The 24,335-nt window shown below is 38.5% G+C and overlaps 1 protein-coding gene across 9 annotated transcripts in view; it reads right to left on the bottom strand.

Moving 5' to 3' along the window:
- Sdccag8 (SHH signaling and ciliogenesis regulator SDCCAG8) overlaps positions 1-24,335 on the bottom strand; it is a 196,834-nt gene that overhangs the window by 95,474 nt on the left and 77,025 nt on the right. For all 9 annotated transcript variants that reach the window (XR_002384506.2, XM_021231888.2, XM_040738916.1 and 6 more), the window contains one exon: positions 8,402-8,544. Coding sequence is in view for 8 of the 9 variants with exons in the window: in XM_021231888.2 (XP_021087547.1) it covers positions 8,402-8,544 (143 nt within the window). In the remaining variant the exon portion in view is untranslated. The remainder of the gene's footprint in view (positions 1-8,401; positions 8,545-24,335) is intronic.

Consider the following 24,335-nt stretch of genomic DNA (forward strand, 5'->3'; position numbering starts at 1 on the left):
TTTGGGCGTTGCAGAACTGAGAGGAGCGAGCCAGGGAACATTGAGCAGAACCTTCAGACACACATTTCCTGGCAGTCTCTGACTCAAGTTCTCTGCCTCGGGCCACACTGAGACCAGGGGTCCTTGCCTGTCAGACAGGTGGAGAGACCATGCACAGGCAGTGTGGTGTCCACCAGAGCAAAATGGAATGCCTCTCTCTTCCTGGCTCTTTGACAGCCTGCTTTCCTTGATACTAGGTGGGGGAGGAAAAGAGGATGCGATTTATAACAGTACCAAGGCCATCTATTTTGAGCCTTGAAGATGTTGGTTGCACATATATTCATTTAAAATTATTTTTGACACGTTCTCTGCTTAATTTATTCATGAAAGGAGTACAAGAGGGGGAAAATGAGCTTAACTTTTAAATGGAAACTTTAGGCTAAAAATTCTTGAATAAAAATCAAGAGGAAAAAAATGAAGTTAACTGTATAACGGCAAGAAGCACGTTGATGCTACAGTGTCTTTTTCATGAGCCCAGGGTTGCGACCTAAGACTGTAACTGATAAGTACACTTCTTTCCCATTTTTTCTTAATGATAAAAAGCAGAGGCAAATTTATGCTAAACACTTGATGCCAAGCTTGGTTTTGGGGGCCTAAAAATAAGAGAGCTCTGGGTCCTGGGTTCAAGGGCTGAGATTTTACAACCCTCCAAGTCTGTCTATCTCTGAATTGTTGAGTGTATGCGTGTGTGTGTGTGTGTGTGTGTGTGTGTGTGTGTGTGTGTGTGTGAGTGAGTGAGAGAGAGAGAAAGAGAGAGACTCTGGCATCTAATGGCCTATACTTCAAGCCCTCCCTTTTTTTCCCTAGCTGTAATTTCAAGCCCCACCCTTCCAGACTGCTTCCTTGTCTATTAAGGACTGCTCTCCATCTAACTCAATGTTAGCACTAAGACATGAAGGATCTCAAACTTATTGTAATTACACAAGTTTGTTTGAATTCCTGATGATCATTTGCAAAGCACTAGTTTTGTACAAATAAAACACAAATGAATTTAACATTAATTAAAAAAAGATACCCACTCTCATTTTTAAAAAGCTCACCCATCAACAATTGTTGCAATTTAAATTTACATAGCTGTCACAGGTATGTGTAGCTCAGTGGTCACTGTGTGCATAGCATACATGAGGCCCGGAATTCAACCCCTAATACAAAGCAAGAAAACAAGCGAGGGAAGGAGGGAGAAAGAAACATGGCTTATGCAGACAGTGGATTAGTTTCTATACTGACCCAATGTTTATGTTTCTCACATCCCAGACTAGCAGCAGGCAGACACTGCTGAAGACAATCAGGTACCACTGGCACATGCTCAGTGCATTCTTTACGCCTGCTTCCTGCTGTCAGAGTTCATTCTCTAAAGTAAATAACCAAATGACCTTGTGAACTGTCCATGCCTCTTAGATTTACATTGGCAACAGGCAATGCCAGATCAATATGAACAAAAAAGAAAGCTTTCTTCTTTCCCCTCTGCTCTCTCCAAACTATCTCTCAGGCCAAGGAAAAATTGGTGATCATATTTTAAAATGAACACGGACAGCAGAGCAGACACCTGCTCTTTCCTTACCCAGGGTCCTTCACATCTTCCTCCTAGTAAAAGAAACCTCCTCCCAGCATAACGTGACTTTCCTCTAGCTCCCTGGGGCTCTGCTAGGCTGCAGACCCCCATATCCCAAAGGCAGCCATGTGCATGTAGGCACAATCTGCTTCTAAGCAGGAGGTCCTGGAAATGGAGATTTTCAAAGTGGAGGTTGGGAGGTCATATACTTGAAGTTGGACATCAAAGGCACCTCCTCTTTTTCTCTTCAGTTTTGGAATGAGGGATTTGCTCTGTGAGATGGAAAAATCTAGAAGAATGCCATCATCGGAGAAGAAGAGCTCCGCTGTGGATGGTTTCATTATGATACCACACCACAGTGGTGCTACCTCCAGTCCCCAATCAAAGAAACCAAAAGGCAGCTGCACTTGTACCCCATATTTCTTCCTTTGAGGATTTCTAAGAACTCAAATAGAAAGTCTTGACTCATGCAGGTAGTTTGAGCAGTCAAACTAACTTAAGAAAGCATTCATAGCAGTTATTACCAGGAAGCTCTAGAAAAGAAGTCTTAATCACCTGTTGTCCCAATTAACCTGTCCATCACAGTGGAATAGCCTTGTGGCTTCTCTGCTGTAGCTTTTCTCAATTTCAAAATGATATAAAAGCTGAAATGCAACTTGCTAGCTATCTAGGTCAGAGGTTAGATCTTCCCGTATGGGTCATAAAAGTAGGTCAAGGCATGATAATCATTTATTAGTGTCTCACTTATATGGCTACTCTGAGATTTCTTTGAAAAATCCCTTATGTAAAAAGAGAAATAAGAACTTTCAAGGTAGTTACTTAGATAAAAGTCAGGAGTCTGCAGGTTTAATGATAGGTGTGCCTCCCCCATTTGCACTTAAAGCAACTCAGGTCCAAGACTTCCTACAGGAATTTACGTCCAGGGCAAATATGAGAAAAAGGATACAGAATTTAAAGGAATGTATGTCAATGAGGGAGAATCTATCATTAGTAGCAATAAATCACACAAATATTCAGGAATGGTTGCTTTAGAGAGTTTTATCACAAATTAACCTGACACTTGTACATAAAAAGTTTATGGAGGAATTAAAATCTTGAAGTTCCAAAGATATCTGGATTTATTAAAAATAAATATATAAAGGGATTTCAACTTTTCTGTGGACGCCTCCTTCCTTTATGTGGCCATAAAGGAAATGGCCACAGAAAGACCTAGCTGTAGGGACCTGTATTCCTACCAGCACATGAAAGATCTGTGAGCAGTTATTTCTATTACAAATTAGTGTTACTGATTTTCTCAGTTGTCTTTCTGGGAACAGTCACATGTATCCATTTCCCTAGTAATTTACACAGAATTACAGCCTAATGGCTAAGGGATTAGCTTGGCAGGCAAATTACTGGGGTTCAAATCTGCTTCTATAACGTATCAGCTGAGTGACCTTAGATGACTCATTTTACTTCTTCGTAAACAGGAAAAACAGGAGCCTAATCTAATGATGCTCCTATAAGGATGGCACAGCTACCTTCTATCCACTTCCTGGAGCACAGCCGGGGGCTCAGTGAGTGCTCAGGAGATCCTGAAAAGAGGATGAGGTTGTGGTTAGGCTGGAAGAAGCCAGTGAGGTGTTTTACTTGTAGAACTAGGAAAGGGGAGAAGCACCCACCACTACAAGGATTGCTACATCTGACTGGAAATCAACAGTGAGGGTTAGTGGGGAGAAAGCAAATGAGAAGGCCACAGTCTGTCAGAATGACCTAATATCCACGCTGGGTAATGCAGATCTCTGTGACAGCCAGTGTCGTGCAATGGAAGGCTTTGAAAGTAAAGATGGCGATCAAAGACTGGACAGTATTAGGTGACTACCTCTATAAGCCTGTGGAGAGGTCAGTGCGGTCTACGGTTACAACACTTGCTGGAAGGGCAAGATGAGCGACAGTTCTGAAAAATCCCTGTGAAGTGCAAACTAAGGAAGCATCTTATGCAAAGGCTATCTGAAGCAATCTAAGTGCTCAGAAATAGGAATTAAAAATGGGTAATATCATTCCAGAAGTGGTGGTGCACAGGCCTTAAATCCCAGAACCTGGGAGGAAGAGGCAGGTGGATCTATCTGAGTTCAGGCCAGCCTGGTCTACAAAGTGAGTTCCAGGACAGCCAAGGCTACACAAATAAACCCTGTCTCTAAGAAAAAAAAAAAAGGTAATCTTGTAAATCGGTTAGAATTACTATTAGAGTTACAATAGAAAAATGAATAAATAATCTAGTCTCTCACCTCATTTTACAAGTAATTAGACATAAAGCGTTAAGTAGTTTGTCTAAGATTAATAAACAGTTAACTCCTAAAGATGTTTTTCTGTACAGCACTAAACACCCAACTATAACCTGGCTTGTCTCCACAGTCCCAGTGCCGCACTCTGACCAGGTTTGTCTTGCAGTAGTAGATAGCACACTATCACCAGGTTTGTCTCTGCACTAGTAAATGCCCCACTCTGACCAGGTTAGAGTCCTAGACACCCCTTATGACTTCCCTTAGGGACAGTATGAGCTTTAACAGCACTGGACTATTTCATTACAGTATGAGCTTTAACAGCACTGGACTATTTCATTACAGTATGAGCTTTAACAGCACTGGACTATTTCACTAGACTGTCTCAAATCACCTTTCTTTATTCTTATACATCTGAAGGCCCTGTCTCACTTTTGTTGGTCAGTGGTTCTTTTCCGTTGAACTTTAAAAGCAGGGTCCTTAGACTAGGATTGTATTTCAGTGGTAGAGTGTATGCTTAGCATGCATATGGCCAAAGGCCAAAAACAATTTTTTCCTGAGATAGTTTCAACACACTCCTATATTTATATAATTGTGTATACTAGTCCCCTATCTTGAAGATCTAAATATCAATTATTATCTATCTACCTACATACCTATCTATAGATCTATCATCCACCCACAGATCATCCACCCATCAATCATTTATCTGTCATCTATTATCTGTATCTATCATCTACCTATAGATCTATCATCTATATATCAATCACCTATCGATCTATCATCTATATATATCAATCATCTATCGATCTATCATCTATGTATGTATCAATCATTTATCGATCCATCGATCTACCATCTATTGATCTATTTATCTTTTTTCCTCACAGAAACCACACTGACACTAAGGTTTCCCAATATATTCTTTTCTTCTTTTACTTCTTTATGTTTCAGGGTTGAAGCTGAGGATCATCCAGTTGTCTAATCCAGGAATTATGGAGTCTTTTTTTTAAATCGTTCCTTTCATACTTATTACTCTAAAAAATGCCTTTTGAACACATGATTCCCCTGTCATTTGGCTGGGACAGCCATGGCCCCAACCTTCATTACCATTCCCCAGACTTCTATGTTTCCTTTCAGATGGAACCTCCCCAAATCTCTTCCTTAATCAATTTTCAGAATACTCGTCTCCTAAAAATAAACTTTGACCCTGTCCTAAGCTCAACTGACACCTGACTTGCAGTGCCTGAAGAATTTAACTTTCTCAGTAAATGGCCAGGCAGGGAATAGTTCAGGCTTTAGATCTCATTCAGATCAGTTACCACAGTCATCAATCACACACAGGACAACTGTCGCTAGGACCCACAAAAGTTCATTTACAAATGATAAGGTATGATAAAATATGAATTTTACTTACCCCAATTATTAACACAGTATAAAACTATCTTTTCATGCATGGATTATACAAAAACAGACAGCAAGCTAGATGTGGCCCATGAGATTTAGATGCTGACCTTGACCTAACCAGGTGTCTTTCCAACCTCACTGTTCATGATGCTGCATAAGGATCCTAATTCAGAATGCCCACCATCCATTGTGTTGACAAGCAAGCTTAGTGTATCCAGAGCTGCTAGTCCTCTGAGAACCACCAGGCTCCACAGCACTTCCGGTCTCTTTTTGAGAACCTTTCTAGTCTTAGCTCCTACCTTTTTTTTTTATGTTTTCTCCTGTATTTATATCTTTGTATATACCAATACCTTACCAAGAGTATCTATCCTATCTTTTTCCATTGTGGAACTCTTCGCATGAACTTATTTATGCTAAGACACCCCCCTAGCCATATCAACTTTTCTCATTGTTTTTGCCTGCAATGCAGAACTAGGCCATTCTCCTTTCTATGTATTTCTCCAGTAGCCCTTACTGCCAGCACTGCATTGCTAAAACACTCTACTGTAATTCCACAGAAGAGCTCACTCCTCCCGCTTAATGTGAGCAACTGAAGGGCAGAAACTGACTCTTATTTTCCTCTCTATGCTTAAGGGCAAGCAAATTACTTAAAACCTAGTAGGTTTTGAATAAATGATTGTGTACCTAGTAAGCATTGTACTTACCAGCTGGGTCCTTCAGTGAAGGCTAAATTTCTATTTCCCAGCTTTAATGCAAATTGAATTTAAATAAGGACAAGTATCATAGGTGATAGATGATTCTTTCAAAATATCCTACAGATTTCGACTGCTGTTTTAATTTTTTTCTGCCTATACAGATTTGACACATTATTTCACCATCATTTTGTAAGATGGCTTTCATATTTACTTTGAAAATTTGGCTAGACTGCGTCACTCAAAATGTCTGAGAGTGGATGGTCAAATGCTTACTTGCAAGCTGGGGTGAGAGCGGGTGGAGGGTGGTCCCGTACTTCAGCTGACCTACACAGAAAGATGCTGTTCCCCAGGCACATCCCGGCTATACAGAACGAATAACAAACTGCAAGTGCAAAAACTCTTAGAGACATGTCAGAAATACTCGGCCCAACAGGCACGGCTGCTTTCCAGTGTGAAGGAGGAATGTGTCTGGCTCCCTGGCGTTTTAATTGTCATTTTGAAATTTATGATTGTGGTTTTTATCAAACACGGACATAAATGAGGCATAAAAAATGCTTATAAAAAGTACTGCACTGCTTTATTTCTGTACCATGGTCTTACACACTTATAGAACGTGTGGAAGTGGAGCACAGCAGAAAAAGCTTTCTAGGGAGCCAGGCACAACCTTTTGTCTTAAGAACAAAGGAATTAGTCACCACGTGTCCATGTCAGCAGTGACTGCATCTTAATACGCTCTGCTGCAGGAACTGATCTTGTCAAGCAGTACAGACTGATACTGTAGGGATACTGTTCATGGACTCGGACTGCAGAAATGAACTCGGAACAAGACAGAATGGCAAAGGGGTAAAAGCAGCGTTAATGTTTATTTACCAGAGCTCGGTCACACCAAGACATTAAAAGCAGTCCCGTTTCTATAGCTTAGTGGTGCTTAGCACACAAATGGTTGGTTCTCAATAGAAGGCTGACAGAAAAGAGAAACTAGCAACATTATCATGATGAAGCTAAAGTTTAAATTTTGAGGATTAAATAACCACAGGAACTGGGCTAATAGTACGTTCTCAGTGTCACAGTGACGATGCTTCAAATGGACACTAAAAGAGCAGCTATTATTCTGCAATATTAAGCATTTTTCCTCACAAAAGTGTTTCATCTGTTGGGGCTTTCCCCAGGGACCATACATGTCTAAGAGCTTTCTTTTCTTTCTTCCCTGTTGCTCTCTCCTCTCTCACTGCTTAAATCAGAAGGTGTCAAGCCATTTGGAAGATTATCATAACAAAATGTTTTTTAACAAAGTTTGATTTGAACAGAACTGGAGGCATCTTAGCACTAACCCAAAACTTTGGGAGGTTCACCAACCTCTAGAATATTTTTTTCTCCAAATGCAGGCTGTTCAGTAGTGCTCTTCTCCATCTGTCATCAGACCGTGCTCAGAATTACATTGTCATATTTAATGCGAAAGGGATCAGGCCCCTTTCATAGCTTAAATTCAACATAGTACTGTGACTGGAAGGCCAGTGTTTTCCTATGTTGTAAATTAAAGCAAATAACATAAACTTATATGCGATTATAGACAAAATTCCCTCTCAAAAGCTGAGACACTCAGAGTGGAACAAACTCAGAGGATTGGTATAAAGCCTGAAAGCTGTCAGCTCTGAAGTGGTGAACTAGGTATCTACTTCTCTGTCTGGATTTTTCTTTTGGTGTATGTTAATGTATGTGCATATGTACACACATGCATGCATGTATGTTTATGTATGTGCATGTATACACACATGCATGTGTGTGTTTCTAAATCAGCAAACTCACGTGAAATGCTTGCAGCCTAGAGTCCTATTTTAATTTTGGATGAGCTATATGCTCACTTAAATGTACAACAATGACAAACACACCACAATATCTTATGATGAAAACGTTGCAATTCCAAACTTTGCTGCAGTAAAAATGGTTTATAATAATGATCTGAATGCAAACAGTCTCAACTTCATCTCTAAATTTTATACCTCGTTAGGAAACACATCCTTTATTTTTGTATCAACTCCACTGCAATCTGCTTTTAGCCTATCTGTTCCTTTTGTCTCTCACTACTGATAGAATCTGGTTATTTTCATAAATACTTTCCTCATAGTCTTCATTTCAACATTTTTATTAGATATACAATTAATAGGAGAAGTGGCGGTGATAGGAATATGTCATCGTGCTTACACTGATAACGAATCACTGAAATATTTGAGTACTGTAGACAAACGGTTTTGTAATATACCAGTGAGTCCCTGCCACACTCATCACTCACATGTCTGGGTGTTTTGCTTGCCACATACCCACTTTCTGTAATATGCCTGAAAGCTGTGTGTGAATTGAGTGACTAAGACTAGCAACTGTTTGGAAGCCTGTGGCAGAAAGCAGCGGGATGCGCTGGGCGCTGAGTGTGTGATGGGATTAGGGCGTACCTGGTGAGGTGCAGTTGGCGCTCAGACTCGCCCAGCAGCTCTGTTACTTGCAGGCACTCCTGTCTGGCCCGAGCCGCCTTCTGCTGCTCCTGCTCCACGTGCTGCTTGCTGTCGCTCAGCTCTCCTCTCAGTTTCTCTATTTCCTTAGGCAGACAGAAGGAGAAAAGTCCGCATCAGATAGAGACATGTGAATCCAACATCAGTCCACTTTTATTCCTTCCATCAGTCTTAATAACGTGGAACCTCATTGGAAAATTTACACCTGCTTCAGTTCCATGACAATGGGAATTAGTACATCCACAAATGCACATCCATGAAGTAGCTCTGGCTTGTGAGACGAAGTCTGATTTTAAACGAGAAACTACCGAATGTGACTACTGCAAATGACTGATAATCTACTTTCATGCAAAGGCTTGTGTCCTTCAAAGAGTAACCCAAGCTAACAGGCACCACCTTTGAAATGTAACATTGTCTGAGATCTCATCAGATACAGGCAGTGTTGCTATCAAATATGCAACTGCTTACGTAAAATACAGATTTACAGTTTTACTTGGATGTCATGAACACCAAATTACAGGTTAAAGCTGTTTTTAGGCAAATGTGAAGTGTTAACAGTATTATTATTTGTCAGCAATGGAGGAACAGAGTCAGCATGAGGGCCTTCATCCTGAGGATGTGAGCTGCCTGAGCTAGCTAGAGCCTGTGCTGACAGGTGGGCAGCGCGCTCTGACATTGCTGAGCTTGGATACATACATGTATGAACATGCACATAGCTTATTATTTCATTTGAGGAAGAAATCCTTATCTTACTGATACTCAAATATTTCAAAACAAAAAACTTATACTGTACGTATTTTGGATAGTTTGTACATTAAAGTAAAAATATTCATCACAGAACGCCTATGACATTAAGCAAATCAAAAGGAGCTGGACATAAAAAAGTAGACTATAAAAACATGAACAACAAAAATGTTCAGGAATATTTTCATCTTCATACATAATAAGTGAGAAGTTTACTACACAAAATGCAATGTGTTTTCACGTCTGACCAGACCATTTTAGACACAGTATTTATACATACTTTAAAATGTTCTTATGTCATTTCTCAATATTCTGAATGACCTCCAACTACATTCCATATATCAACTAAGATAAAGCAATGACTCATTTTTCTTATATTTATAATGCTATAATTCAGTTTATACCATCAAAACTGTGTATTGCCAACAATATGAAAAGTCACTTGCTATGAGTTCTCAAATATTTTATTTTTGAAAATCCACGTACTTATAGATATATTACTTTCATTCACAGGAGGTTTCTATATCTTTCAGACTGAAATACCAAATAAAACTGATTTATTTCAAATATTTTAATATTTGTTATATTTCATTGTAAAACTGCAAGGATGTTAGTATAACCTTAACAATGAAATATAACTAAAGATGTAAAACATAATAGAAAAGTCAGTAAGTTTTATTTGCCTAGAATTTATGAAATTAAGAGGAAGGAAGTCTAGAGGTGAAGTTATGTGTTGGGATTATAACTTTAAAACGTCATTCCATGTTTCTTTTACATCATGCTATTTATAAAAATCTATGCTTAATATGACCAATCCAGAGAATCCCCATCTTTTTTTGATTTAGCAGGTAACAATTCATGGGACAGATGAGACACACACCCACAAAGACAATCAAAATACAAAGTACACAAAAAGCAGCAAATGAATTAGAGAGACAGTGCATGCCTCAAAAGCATGGGCAGATATTCATGCACAAGAAACGTAGAGACAATGTAAAGCCACAAAAGACCCATAGGTATGAGGTGGCATTAACACCATTAGAGACTATGAAGTGTAGGTTGTATTTTTCTTATGAATGGTAGGAGACAATAGCTTAAACAGATATGCAATGTGAGAAGCTTATTTTTAAAAACTGGATCAATGTGTACGATCGATTTTAGGCAGCAAGAAATGACAGATGGGAAACCCTGAACAGATAGCAGCAATATTCCAGACAGGGTAGAGAAACTTAAATCAGAAATATATATTTAAAAAATAGCGATTTAAAAAAAAGAGATGTATCTGGCTGGGGACATATCTCAGTGAGTGAAGTATTGGTGGTGGAAGGACCTGAGTCCCGGATGCCTGAACCCCACAGAAAAGCCAGGCTGGGGTGCTGCCCTGCAACCTCAAAGCTTGAAGGACAAAGAATTCCAGGAGCTTGCTAGTCAGCCAGCCTAATCCATTCGACAAGCACCAGGTGTAGTGTGGGACCCTGTTTCAAATTATAAGATGGGGAGCTATAGAGAAAAACATCTGACCTCTACCCCTGACCTACACACACACACACACACACACACACACACACACACACACACACACACACACGAGCCAGAAAGAGACAGAGAGATAAAATGACTAAACATATACACTCATTAGGAGGACAGAAAGAAAACAAAATTCAAACTTCCTTAAAAAACAGATTCAATTTTTGTAAGCATTATTCAATAACAACACATGTACTACTTTTTATACCATTTTAAGTTTACAGCAGCTGTTTTCATACCCTCACATAACAAAGCAGCTGCACTAAAAGTCAGTCAAAACTACAGGCAAAAACATTCAAGAACCCACACTAATCAGAGCTCAGGGCTTTGCACCTCTGTGACTTTGGACAAGTCACTCTACTCTCAGACACTCTCTTCCAGCTAAAATCAGTGGTGACTGGATCTGCCTCCAAAGACTGTGGTGAAGACCAGAGAGAAGGATCAGGAAGGGGCAACCTGGCAGAGGAAACATGGCTGTCCCTAAGCATCCCTGATTGGGGACTGAGGGTACCGCTCAAAGTGCAGCACCCACCTAGGACATGTGAAGTCCTGAGTTCTAGTCCCAGCACCACCCAGCACCAGAGCAATTTAATCCAATAAACCTCCCCCTCCTCTATAAAAGCATAGTCTTGATATAAACTGAATTAAATTTTATCTACTCTAATTTCAAAATACAAAGTTCCTTTTTGAACGGTGGCCTGCTTCTGATAATGTGTGCCAACAAAGGAGCTCAGTGGGACAGATAATCAAAACCAACAAATAATCTACCAGCTGGATGGAGGTTCAACACTTAGCTCCCCGAGTCAGGAAAACCTGCCATGGCACCAACTCCAGCAGTTAGGAGAGAAATTTCTTGCCAGAAATGCCATGTTCCCACTGGCAGAATAACCCTGTGCCTCACCCAACTGGGTCAGGGCTGCTTCCTGGCTGCAGATTAGTGGCTCAGGGACGGAAGACCGACAATGGTCATAGGCCAAATGTACATTCCGCTCAAAGTACACTATTAACCTGATGTCTACAATGCAGTCTGACACAGCCATCTTTTGGCCAGCTGGGTGACAGGAGGGCTACATAGCTTTACACTTCACCAAAAGACATACCTCAAATCATAACCACAAGAGCTGGACGTGCATTTCACTGGTACAATACTTGCCTAGCATGTACACACCCTGAGACACTATCCTCAGAAACAAAACCATAAAATCAAAACAAAATCATGAATGTGGTCACCAGAATGACAAAAAGTACAAGCCAATATGAATGGTTACTTTGAACCTCTGGCCGTATAAGTCATAGGCCGAGGGGAGAACTTATGTCCATTTAGCAGAATAACAATGATAAGTAGTAAAACTACTCCTAATGATTATTGCTGTACCCAGAGATTAGAGAATTTATCAAACCTCATTAGGGAATCTTCATGCAGCAAATGGCAGTTAACACAGAGACCCACAACCAGCTAACGTGCAAGGAAGAGACCATGTAGTGCTCATCTGTGAATGATACATCTGTATTACAATTTTTTCTTAATCATATATATAAGTATATATATCTATATAACTTTGCTTTTATTGTTCATTAAATTTTCTTATCAAAATAACCACCTAATCTAAGTCAAAGAGTATCCAATCATTCATTATCTTCATCTCTTCTGATACTTATCTTCATTTTTTAAAAAGGATTTTTAGTGTATGAGTATTCTACATGCATGTATGTATATGTACCATGTGAGTGCCCAGTGCTTGCAGAGGCCAGAAGAGGACATCCGATTCCCTAGAACTGGAGTTGCATGTGGCTGCTGGGAAATGAACTCGGGTCCTCTGCAAGAGCAACAAGTGCTCTTAACCACTCAGTCATCTCTATAGCTCCTATTTTTGTACTTTAAATGACATACCTACATTAATATTGCTTGGTTTGTCATACAAGACATTAGCTATCATCTTTGCTAGGGTACATGGTGGCATGTATTTACAGTCCAAGCTTCTTAGAAAGCTGAGACAGGAGGACTACTCGAATGTAGGAGTTCTATGAAAGCCTACAAGATCCAAATCATGACCTCAGATACATTTAGTTACCATACAGTGGTTCATTTACATTATAATGGAAAGTTTTCTCTCTACTGAGACAAGCACTATTTTTTGAGTTAATTTTTTTCAACAGTGTTTTATTATTTAGGGGGTAAAAGCTTAGCACTACTATAAGCGGGGCACTGTTTGCTTGCTTTGAGCTGGGGTGGAGTCTTGCTGTGTTTTGGAGGCTGGTCTCAAACTTCTGGATCCAAGTGATTCTCCCTATCTCAGATGTTTAATAGCATGGCTACAGGCATATGTATTCTCCCTGGTTGCCCACTTAAAAAATATATGTAACTGACATTCATCCACAATTATTCAAAACTAACTCTCAAGTAGTCACATTTTCAAATACTGAAATATCAAAGTAATTTTTCTTTACTTCTGACCCTTTTGATCTGTCTTGCATCAACTCTTTATATCTTCCCTAAGGCAGCTTAAGAGTTCCTTGTTGGTCAGGCACAGTGGTATTTGTGTTTAATCTGTCTCGGCCGAGACAGGCAGATGTCTGTAAACGAAAGACCAGCGTGGAATCTATAACTAGGTTCAAGGACATCCAGGGCTACCTAGTGAGACCCTGCTCCACTCCCCCAAATAGAGTTCCTACTTTTCTGGGTCCCAAGTGGCTCTATATCAAAGGAGTTTTCATAAGAAAGGAAGCCTCAAACCACAATTGAATATATATATGTGTGTGTGTGTATACACTATTACTTTATAGATAAACTCAACAGTTTGTATATGAAATCCTACTTTGAAGTTCATCCTCACTCAGAATATTATAGGCCTACACCACTGTCTGCAGGATTGTAATGTTACCACTGAAAGAGCCTCTCTAATTTCTAATAACTGCTCTGAAATTTGTTTTTTCTCTTCCTGAAACTTTTACAATATTCTTTCCCATTCATGTTGCATTTTTATGAGTGTGTTCTCAGAATAGGTTCCTGTGCTTTGTGCCCTTGTTTCTGTGGCCCCTTTCAATCAGAGGCTTAGCTAGGGTTTGGTTTTTAGTTTGGGGACACTGCTTTGAATGGCTATTTTTAATCTTTTACCTTCTTCCTTTTTTTCATTCTCTTCTTTTCTATTTTTCCTGAGACAGGGTTTCTCTGCCTTTGCTGTCCTGGAACTTGTTTTGTAGAACAGCTGGACTCGAACACATAGAAGTCTGCCTCCTAGTGCTGGGATTAATGGTGTGTGCACCATGCCTAGCTCCTTTTTAAAATATTTTAATGCCAGGCATTTTGCATTTTCTAGATTGCCAAAGCATTGATATCTGGCCCTACTGCACTGGTTATTAAAATTACCTACAGTCTAACATCTGGAATTACTTCTCTTTCCAAGCTCTCCATTAAATTTAAGGAAACAACATAACACATTTTTTACTCCCATCAGTTATTTTCTGCATTCACTTATAACTTTCATTTTTTTTTCAGGTAAAACAACTCATCTATTAGAATGTTCAATATTTCAAGGATTCTCTTCAGTTCATCTTCTGCATCACCTCAGCTTCGTTGAGGTTGGTTAGAGGGTACTTTTGCCACTATGATTTAACTGGGCGGGTAGTCTATAAACGCAGAGGTTCATTTGGGGTCACGGCTGCAGAGGATGGGAATTCATGCTGGCAGCTGTGTGCAAAGGGAAGTGCAGGCACACAGTACAGAAACACAAACAGCAGGCAGCTGTCCTTTGTAAGACTTCTCTCCTGCATAACAAGTCTAGTCCACGACAGCAAGAGCTCATGCAGGAAAGACACTAATCCATTCTGGGGCAATGCCTCCAGATCCAACACCTCCACTGATCATCCCCACCCCCACACTGCCACACAGAAAATTAGGACTTTGAAACAAAAGCTCTTGGGAACATCTTTAAAACATAGCCAGATTCCTTTTGGTTTGTTTTGCCTTGTCTATTTTTGACCCTCTATCATAGGCAGTGAATGAAAGCACAAAAGTAATGAGTTTTAGATAACACATTATTTTATCATGTATTGTTCAGCAAATATTCACTCCTAATTCCATCACCCCGACAGTAGGATGTACTAGTTTTCCCCAACAACTCTGGACTTAGCCATGTGATCTCATTTAGCCAAAGGCATCATAACACACGCAGAAATGCTTTGGCTTTAGCTTCATGCTATGGTGATTCTCCATGAGAAAAACATTATCTGGTGTTGCTGCTGCTGCCCTGTCAGTCTGAACCACAGAAAGAATACACATGGAGAGGGATGGAAACCAAACTGTGGCCAGACAAACCCTGACCAATGCTCTAATTCAGACATTCAAATGCTGTCCTGATTAGCCAAACCTCTGCCATTCAGTACTTACCAACATAAGTGTATGTGATCAGTGCTGCAAGTCAATGAGCTTTGTTAAGAAAAAAATCCTTGAATTTAAAGGAATAAGAATTGTTACACTATTATTTTGGAATTTCATTTGAACTTTGAAATTACTACATGAAACACACTGAGCAGGAATCTCTGTACAGAGAAAAAAATGGGGGATCAAAAACACAGTATTGAGGTTTAAACCAGTGGTTCTCAACCATCCTGAGGCTGTGATCCATTATTACAGTTCCTCATGGTGTGGGGAGCCCCAACCATAAAATTATTTTCATTGCTGCTTCATAACTCTAATCTTGCTACTGTTATACATTGTAATGTAAATATCTGATATGCAGGATATCTGATATGTGACACCTGTGAAAGGGTCATCCATCCCCAAAGGAATCTTGACCTACAGGTTAAGATCTGCCACTTCAAGCCAAATCTGACCCATTGCCTTCAAATACCATACCACAAACCATGCACTAGCTTTCAAACATTTCTACCAAGATCAATAAAAATCAACTTGGTATCAATTCATAAATATACACACAGTATTTTACAATCATGTATAGTGTAAGTTATCTCATCAAGAAGCCTTTATCTTTACAGTATGAGATACATGTTCATGTTCATGTTTTCTATTTCTTATTCGTATCCTCTTTAAAGAATTTCTGTTGTTAATTTGTAAAACTAGTTTCACACTCATGTAACTTAAAAAATGATGATGTGCTATATGTAAATTTTAATTACATAGATAGGAACAAAGTAGAGAGTTACATTCAAACATTTCTATTGTACATCTCTCCCAAATTTCTAAGAAAAAATGCAAAGAGATGAATGCAAAGTCTGTTTGAAAAACTGTGTACCACCTTAAACTCAAAGGATAACCTTTCCTGGATAGAAAATGGAGTGCATAGGAATTATAATATCTAACAGAACTTATGAGCATCCCACAATACTCAATGCAACATCATCAAAAAAAGGTCCAATTGTCACATGAAAGCATCTCCATACACAAACTGACTTTTTTACCTCTTTCTGAATAAAGAACCATCTATCCCCAAAATGGCAGGAAAATTATATAAATTTTGAGAAAGGGTAAGTGTGCTGGTTAGTTCATTTGGGGGTGTGTGTGGGGGCAACTTGACACACACTGAAGACATCTGTGAAGAAAGAACCTCATTTAAGAAAATCCCCCTACAGACTTGTCTACAGACAAATTTGATTAATGATTGATGTAGGAAGGCCCAGCCCACAGTAGGTGGTGCCACCCCTGGGTAGGTGGTGCCACCCCTGGGTAGGTGGTCCCGGGTTATGTAAGACAGACAGCTGAGCAAGCCAGCCATGCAAAATGAACTAGTAAGTCCCATTCCTCCACGGCATCCACTTCATTTCCTGCCTTCAGATTCCTGTCTTGACTTTCTTCCCTGACTCCCCCTCCATAATGGACTAGCTGCTACATGCTGAAATAAACCCTTTTCTCTCCAAGTTGCTTTTGGTCATGGTGTTTTATTACAGCAGTAGAAAGCAAACTAACCCAGTATGAGTGTTTGCAGTATAAGAGAAAAATGTGGCACTAGACACAAAAATAAATATGTGCAAATCTATCTAGACTACTAAATAAGGAGCAACTTAGGAGATTTTTCAAGAGTAAGTTTGAGCAATAAAATTTCCCCTTCCTGAAATGACACTCCACTGTAATGAAACACATTGAGTTTATTTTAGCAGAAGGCTATATTTCAATAGCACATCTTGGCAGGTTGGAAGGGGTCAGTAATACTTGACTACATTAAATGGGAAGAAATTTTAGCTCCTGTCATTTGTGAAGATCTTGGAATTTACCACCACAAATACCCAGGGTCTGTTGTAACTGCCAAGATAACAGCTTCCTGAATTCCCCAGCCTAGCTGGGTATTCAGTGACACCTGACACTTTAACAACTACAGAGTTTACTGTTTCAGCAAGCAAAGATGCTGTAGGCTGGAGCCATGCCATCAGGGCACTGTTTCTCTGCTTTGTTTTGTTCATGGCTATATCATAAGATCCCTGTTCACAAAGTGAGTAAACTCAAAACACTCTGGGTCTTTGGCAGCTCCTTAATTTACATGGTGTTCTGTCTATCTCACATACTATACTACACTACACTACGCTATGAGACTTATAGGGTAGTCTGTGAACAAACATAGCTAAAAAGATTAACAGGTTTTTATTTCTTTGCTTTGTGCTTATACAGTGAATCTCTACGTTAGAACACTTAAAACAACAACAAAAAAAGGGCTCAAAACAGGTAATAGATGGGCTCTTTACTTTCTAGAAAGAATTTGTTACCAATATAAACAACATTATAATAAAAGGAGAAATTGCTTTATATTTAAAATGCAAACATATAAAATTAAATTTATATGCATGTCTTACTTATAATACCTAAATATAGATATATTTAAAATATGTGTATTATAAATTATAATACATTACATATGCATGTATATACTACATACAAAATTGACTTTATGCTATTTAATGAAATGATGCCTGAAATGTTAGCTTTCAAAAAATATCTAAAAAGAAAGCCTGGCATGGTAGTTTTTAATTATAATCCCAACATCTGGGAGGTGGAGCCAGGAGCCAGGAGCCAGGCTAGGCTATGTAGAAAGTTCAAGGCCAACCTGGGCCACATGAAATCTTATTCTAAGAATTGGAAAACAAAATTAAAACAAAAAGAAGAGCCAAGCAGACTGGGACTTGTTTTGTTTTTCTAAGAGAATGGGGTCATAACCCCTGGGCAGAAAAGCAAGAGTATAGCTGAGCGTAGCCAATGCAAAGGAGTCTTGGATTTGTGTTTTCAGACAAATTAACATAATTTTCAGGTAGCCAGTAGGAAGACTAGATGAACCAAGTTAAATCCTATAGCCCATATAAAGGTAGGAGAAACATGACTCCACGATGCTGTCCTCGGATTTCCAAATGCATACATGCCCAAACACACACACCATGCATACACATGTGGAACAAAGAGTGAATAAATAATAAAAACAGCCACTTTAAAATGATTTGAAATTAAAAAAAAAGTCATGCTAAACTGACCCTAGTCCTTTTGAAAGCATGTTGGATCTACAATAACTGGTGGACGACAAAAACGTATGTCTCAAATGATCTGGAATAAAACTAGGAAGTTCTAACACAGACTTGCAGAGAATAAGACACTGGAGTGCTCAATCCTAATAGGACATATCTCTCTCTCCTCTTCCCAAGGCTCAGGGGTCTGCAAAGAAGAGGATGTAGTCCGCATATCAAGGAAATGGTATTTTCCAGACACAACAAGACACATGCACACTGAACTCCATGATTGAGATAACATATACAAAACCTTTACATCCCCAAGCTAGACAAAATCCCATCACAGAGTAGGGGAAGGGGGGGGGCAAAAACCCTACCCCTAGCTGAAGAGCTATAGGCATTTTATAGCTGCTGGGAGAGCAAGAGCAAGTTTTTGTTAATGATGTGACCATACACCAGGATAGATCCCATTCCAAGACTTGCTGGGCAACACAAATTGGATTTGATGGTGAAGGTAGAAATCTTAAAGTTGGGTGAAGATGGGGACAAGGGTGAAAGATGGCAGTAATGGGAGAAGTTGAAGGTAGTAACCATGTTCATTGTTTGTTGTGGGAGTCTCAGAGATTTAACACAATGCTGTTCCACACACAGGGATTTCTCTTTTCTGGAGAGACAACCCATATGAGGGTCATAGGTCAAGACCTCAGTTTTCATGATCTTTCACTTTTATTAATAAGTACAAATGATATAAAGAAAACACATTACTAATGAAAAATCATCTACAACTGTGGCTAGAACACTTGCTTTGCACATGCCAGGCCCTGGGTCCACTGCTATCTCCACACAAGGAAAAGCAAAGCACAAAGTAGAAGGGAAGAGAAAAGCAGAGAAGAGTAGAGGAGGAAGGAGGATGGATGTGACAAAGGAAGGCAATCTAAATAGTTATCCCCAATTCAGGAAAGCATACCATAGAGTGAGAAAGAGAGCTTTGCTTTCAACTGCCAACTATAATCAGCATTTGAAAACATTTATTACCAATTGAAAAAAATCATACAAAATACAAATAAAATACAAAAATTTTAGTTTGGGAAAGCAAACTATTAATTTACTTCTTTAGATAATTTCTTCCCTTAAGGAAAAAAAATCATGCTTCTGCAGACGAGGGTCAGCAGTTTTGAGTGCATACTACTCATACAGAGGACCAGAGTTCAGTTCCCATCACACATGTCTAGAGGCTCATAACCACCCATAACTTCAGCTCCAAAGCATTTGATGCCCTCTTCTGGCCTCCCCAGGTTCCTGCACTCATAAGATGAACACGCAGACATGCATACATAAATAAAATAAATCTTAAAAAAATTCCTTAAGTTCTCAGTTCAGTACAGCAAATGTTTATGAATACATAGTAATGTGTCTACTAAGTCTCACACTATATGTACATATTCATTTATATGTCAAATATCAGCTATTCAGTTATACAGACATGTACATATGCATATGCACTATCCATGCAAAACATGCAGTGTATCTCAGTCTTCCGTACTTTATAATTACTGAAACATAAATTGCTCATCATTTTGATGAAAGAACAAATTCACTGATACATATAATTTATATAATTTCTCCTTCAAATTTACAGCTACTAAGCTATAGCAAGTAAATCATAACAATACTATTGTTTAGATCTTAGAAAATTTATAGGAGGAAATGTCTCATAAATAGTAAAATTAAAGCTACAGGATTTGTGATACATTAAATCTAACCATTAATTTCATACTGTATCACTCTACTTTGGGATTATTTTATGTCTCTGTCAAAACTATTAATTCTTTTCAACACAATAATTCAGTTGACATTATGTTAAAACTGAAGATTAAAACAATTTGGTTTGTATTAACCCAATACTAACTACTGTTATGACCACAACATCCATTAGGAGTCTGACAAAATACAGAAAACAAGGTAAATGCAAAAGCAGTGTTCATAGACGCAAGTGTGATGGTGTTTTGAGGTAATGCTAAGATGCTCTTACTGCCTATTAAAATAATAAGTTTCAGCTGAAAATATTCTGTTCATAAAGTTATATCTGATTTTGTTATGGGAATACTTGCTCTGTAAATTTAAACATATAAAATATATTATTTTTCCAATTTTGAAAATACTTTAGTTATATTTTAATGCTTTCAGACTTTGTATTCTAACATTAAAAATAATTGAGAGATATTATTAATAATTATAAAACAAATAGATTATTTAAAAGTTTGTTCAAAATTTATAACACTTTAAATGGCTATCAGCCTAATGGCCATTCTGTATTAATTTCAATATTCAAAGGTAGTATTTTCACAATCATAGGTATTGATACAACACACAAATGCATTTTTAAAAACCAAATAAACTTGGTGTAGGTATAAAACTACTAACTATTAAAACAACAATTTCCTAAGAAAACTGTACAGTAAGTATGACATCAGCTGTTAAAAATTACTCTTTAAACAATTAGTTTCTTTACGTGTAAGCAGAAAAGCAGACCATTCTGGCAAAACTATCTTGTCTCCTAACAATGCAATTTATATTATTTTTCTACTACCATAAATTAATTTGTTATATGCAATGTTACTTTTGCAGGCATTGTCTGGAAGATAATCAATTAAATATTCCAATTTGTAAAGTATGTATACCAGGAATCTCTTGCGTTACTTGATCCCCTCTGTATATTTTTAGGATCACCTAACTGAAATACTGTGCTAGTGATATATTTTGGAAAGCATACTACAACCATGAAGGTTTCATTTGTTTGTTTAATAAAGGTACAGGCATTTAGAATTAAATGATAGGACTGCGAACAGAACCAGAAGGGGGGAAAGGGGAATACTACAGATATCTAAAGATGCCATTCTTCAGGCATCACCTGAACCCATCCCATCACTTCAGAGCTCAAAACCTACTCAGCCAAGTCCATTCTACTGGACAGAAACCCAGGCTCCCAACTCTGCCAGTACATGCTTTCCTACAAATGTGGAATAATGTCACATCATAATGCTATCTAGTCATAGACATAAGCTTCAACAGGCAATAATTTTTAAAAGTAACAAAATCCACATCTGTTTCTCAACAAGAACTTTTTCTTCTTTTGTGTACTCTGAGCTAAATTTAGTCAGATAAATGTTAACTCCATTTACAGTCTGGCTCCTTTAGCTTTTGAACTACCTTTTCAGACAACGCACAGTATATCTTCATTTAAAAAACACATTTTCTCAGACATAAACTCTATCAAAATCACCATTTAGTACAGGTTGGGGGTAGGACAAAATAAAACAACGAAATCTTTAGCAGTTTACCCACTCAAAATCGCTCAACCTTTTGCTTCAAGAGGATGATTTGTTTTTATAGGAAATAACATTCTAACTTTTCGTCTAATCAACTTCACCAACAAATGGAAGCACTCGCCCTGTGGTCTGGGTGACATCACAGCACAGACAGGATGTGCGGCATTTCACTGTAACACGGGCTCTCCCCGATGTCACCCCCATCGCCTTTGTTGTTAGGTGCCCTGGTTACAGGCACATCAGTCTCAACAATGGCTTCACGCCCTGAAGAGAGCAGAGGAGACAACCTGACTTGAGTTGCCACACTGAAGCCAGCAAACCCACACACAGGCTGCTGCCTGAGTGCTGCTGGTAGGGTTCAAATGCCTGTGCTCAACTTACCTCCTAGCTGAACGCTGCTGTGTGCTGGACCACATGGGCCTTCTTTCGCTGGAAAACTGGGCAATTACATCTTATTTTGTTGGAAGGTTTTCACCAAAACTAATGAGATATTCTTACGTGACGAGGAAACAGCAAATTTTAACAACAGTTTATTTATAGACACACAAATGATTGGAGAAAAAAAATCCTTCTGTGCTGAGACACGGTGTACGTGATCTCACCTTATGGGGAGCTTTTAGAAAAAGTGACTTTAGCTGTGGGTTATAAAAATATTTCTGTAAAATTCCATTTGGAGAACTTACGAATTTACTGTACTTGGCTTTAACTGGAGAAAAAAAAAGTAACCTATTTTTTCTAGCTAAATTTAACCAGCAACCCCAAATGAAGTAGATGTTTTTATTAATAAGTATTCTCAGTGCAGTTCTTTTAAGTTCAGCAAAGTGCACAGGAATGAATATATCCAGTCAGCTTGGGGACCATGCATCTAGCCATGAGTCCTAGATACATGTGAGGCCTCTCACGGCTAGAAACACTCTGGTTTACATGACTGAGCTAGAAAACCAGCACTGCTGCCTTTATCACACACTAATAAGGAAAATAAAATAGGCATACAAGAGACAGACAGGGTAGTGATCAGGGCCCAGTGCTTTTTCACGAAGGGCAACTAACCAGGAAGAAGAGGCCTCCTAGAGAATGACCTCATCTAGTCTGAATTTCCAGTTTAGCCCATGAATCTAAATACTATTTATATGAAAGCTTAGAATTTCAGACAAGTCCACTTCTACTTTCTTACTCCTCTGATAATTTCTCAACAGATATTTGTATCTTCCCAATTTTAGAACAATTCATGTTTTTAATTACATGTATGTATTTGGCTATGTGCGGTGGGTGAGTGTAGGTGCTGGTGGGGGCCAAAGAAAGCACCAGATACTTGATGCTGATACAGGAGGTGTGAGCCATTCAACATGGGTGCTGGGAACCAAGCTCAGTTCCTTCTGTAGATGCAGCACTTGCTCTCATTAGCTGAACCATCATCTCTTCAGCCCCACAGTTCATACTTAGGAAGACACTTCCTTAGGTATCTGTGCCCAATTTCTTCATTGTTTGACATCAGCATAATGTACATCACAGGTCAATGGTACCTGAGCATACCACATAGTGGATAGAAAAATTAAAAAATGAAGGGACTATTTATGTACATATTTTATATATTTGTCAGAGATAAGGCAGATGTCAGTGCCATGCAGTTTTTGTTACTATGGCTCTGTAGTAGAGTTTTAGATCACATATTGCAATACTCCAGCACTTTCTACTGTGATTGTTTTAGTGATTTGGGTCTTTAGGGTCTACTATGTGAGTTTCAGGATTTTTTCTATTAATATTTCTGAAAAAATGTGGAATTCTAATGAGGATTTAATTGACTTTGTAGACAAATTTAGGTAATATAGTCATTTTCACAATATTAATTCTGCCAATCTTTTAAAAATTAATTTTCAGTTATGTGTATTGGTTTATGGGAACATATATCATGCATGTTTGGGTATACATGCAGGCCAGAAGCATGAAATCTTCTGGACTTACAGGTGGGGATAAGCCTCCCAATGTGTGGGTGTTAGGAATTGAATTCAAGTTCTCTGGAAAAGCAATATACACTCTTAATTGCTGAGGCAGTCCCTGCCAGGGCTTGAGTATGGAAGGCTTTTTCCATTCTTTAGTGTTTTCTTCAACAGCTTAAATTATATATTTTTGTAGAGATCTTTCACATATTTTATTATTCTTATTCATGTGCATATACACATACCCATATATATGTATAATATATATGTATATTATATGTACATATAAATATTAAATGCATATATATTATATATACACTGTGAGTGAGAATCTTTTTGCTGGTTTCTTTCTTGGCAAGTTTATTATTGGCATAAAAAAGCCACTGATTATTGAATATTGGTTATGCTACTATGCTTATTTAGCACGTCTAAAATTTTCTGATGAACTCTTTAGAATCTTCTATAGATAAGATCATGTTGTCTACGAATAAGGATGTTTTGATTTCTTCCTTTTCGGCTTTTATCCCTTTTGCTTTTCTCGTCTATTGATCTAGCTAAAACTTTGAACATTATATTGAATAAGAATAAACAGAGTGGGAATTCCTGGCTCACTCATCATTTTAGAAGAAATGGTGTTCTCAGTTTTTTCTCCATTTACAATAATGTAGGCTTATACATTTGTCATGCATGGCCTTTATTATGTTGAAGTATACTTTTTCTATACCTAGCTTCTTTGGGACTTTCATCATGAACACATGTTGAACTCTGCTAAAGACATTTCCTGCACTAGTTGAGACAATCATGTGATTTCTGTCCTTAAGTCTACGTTGGGGTCTCTGACAAATGGTGCTGGGAAAACTGGATAACCACATGTAAATTAATGAACCTAGATCCACA

This window comes from Mesocricetus auratus, unplaced genomic scaffold (assembly GCF_017639785.1).
Source record: "Mesocricetus auratus isolate SY011 unplaced genomic scaffold, BCM_Maur_2.0 Super-Scaffold_100676, whole genome shotgun sequence".
Lineage (NCBI taxonomy): Eukaryota > Metazoa > Chordata > Mammalia > Rodentia > Cricetidae > Mesocricetus > Mesocricetus auratus.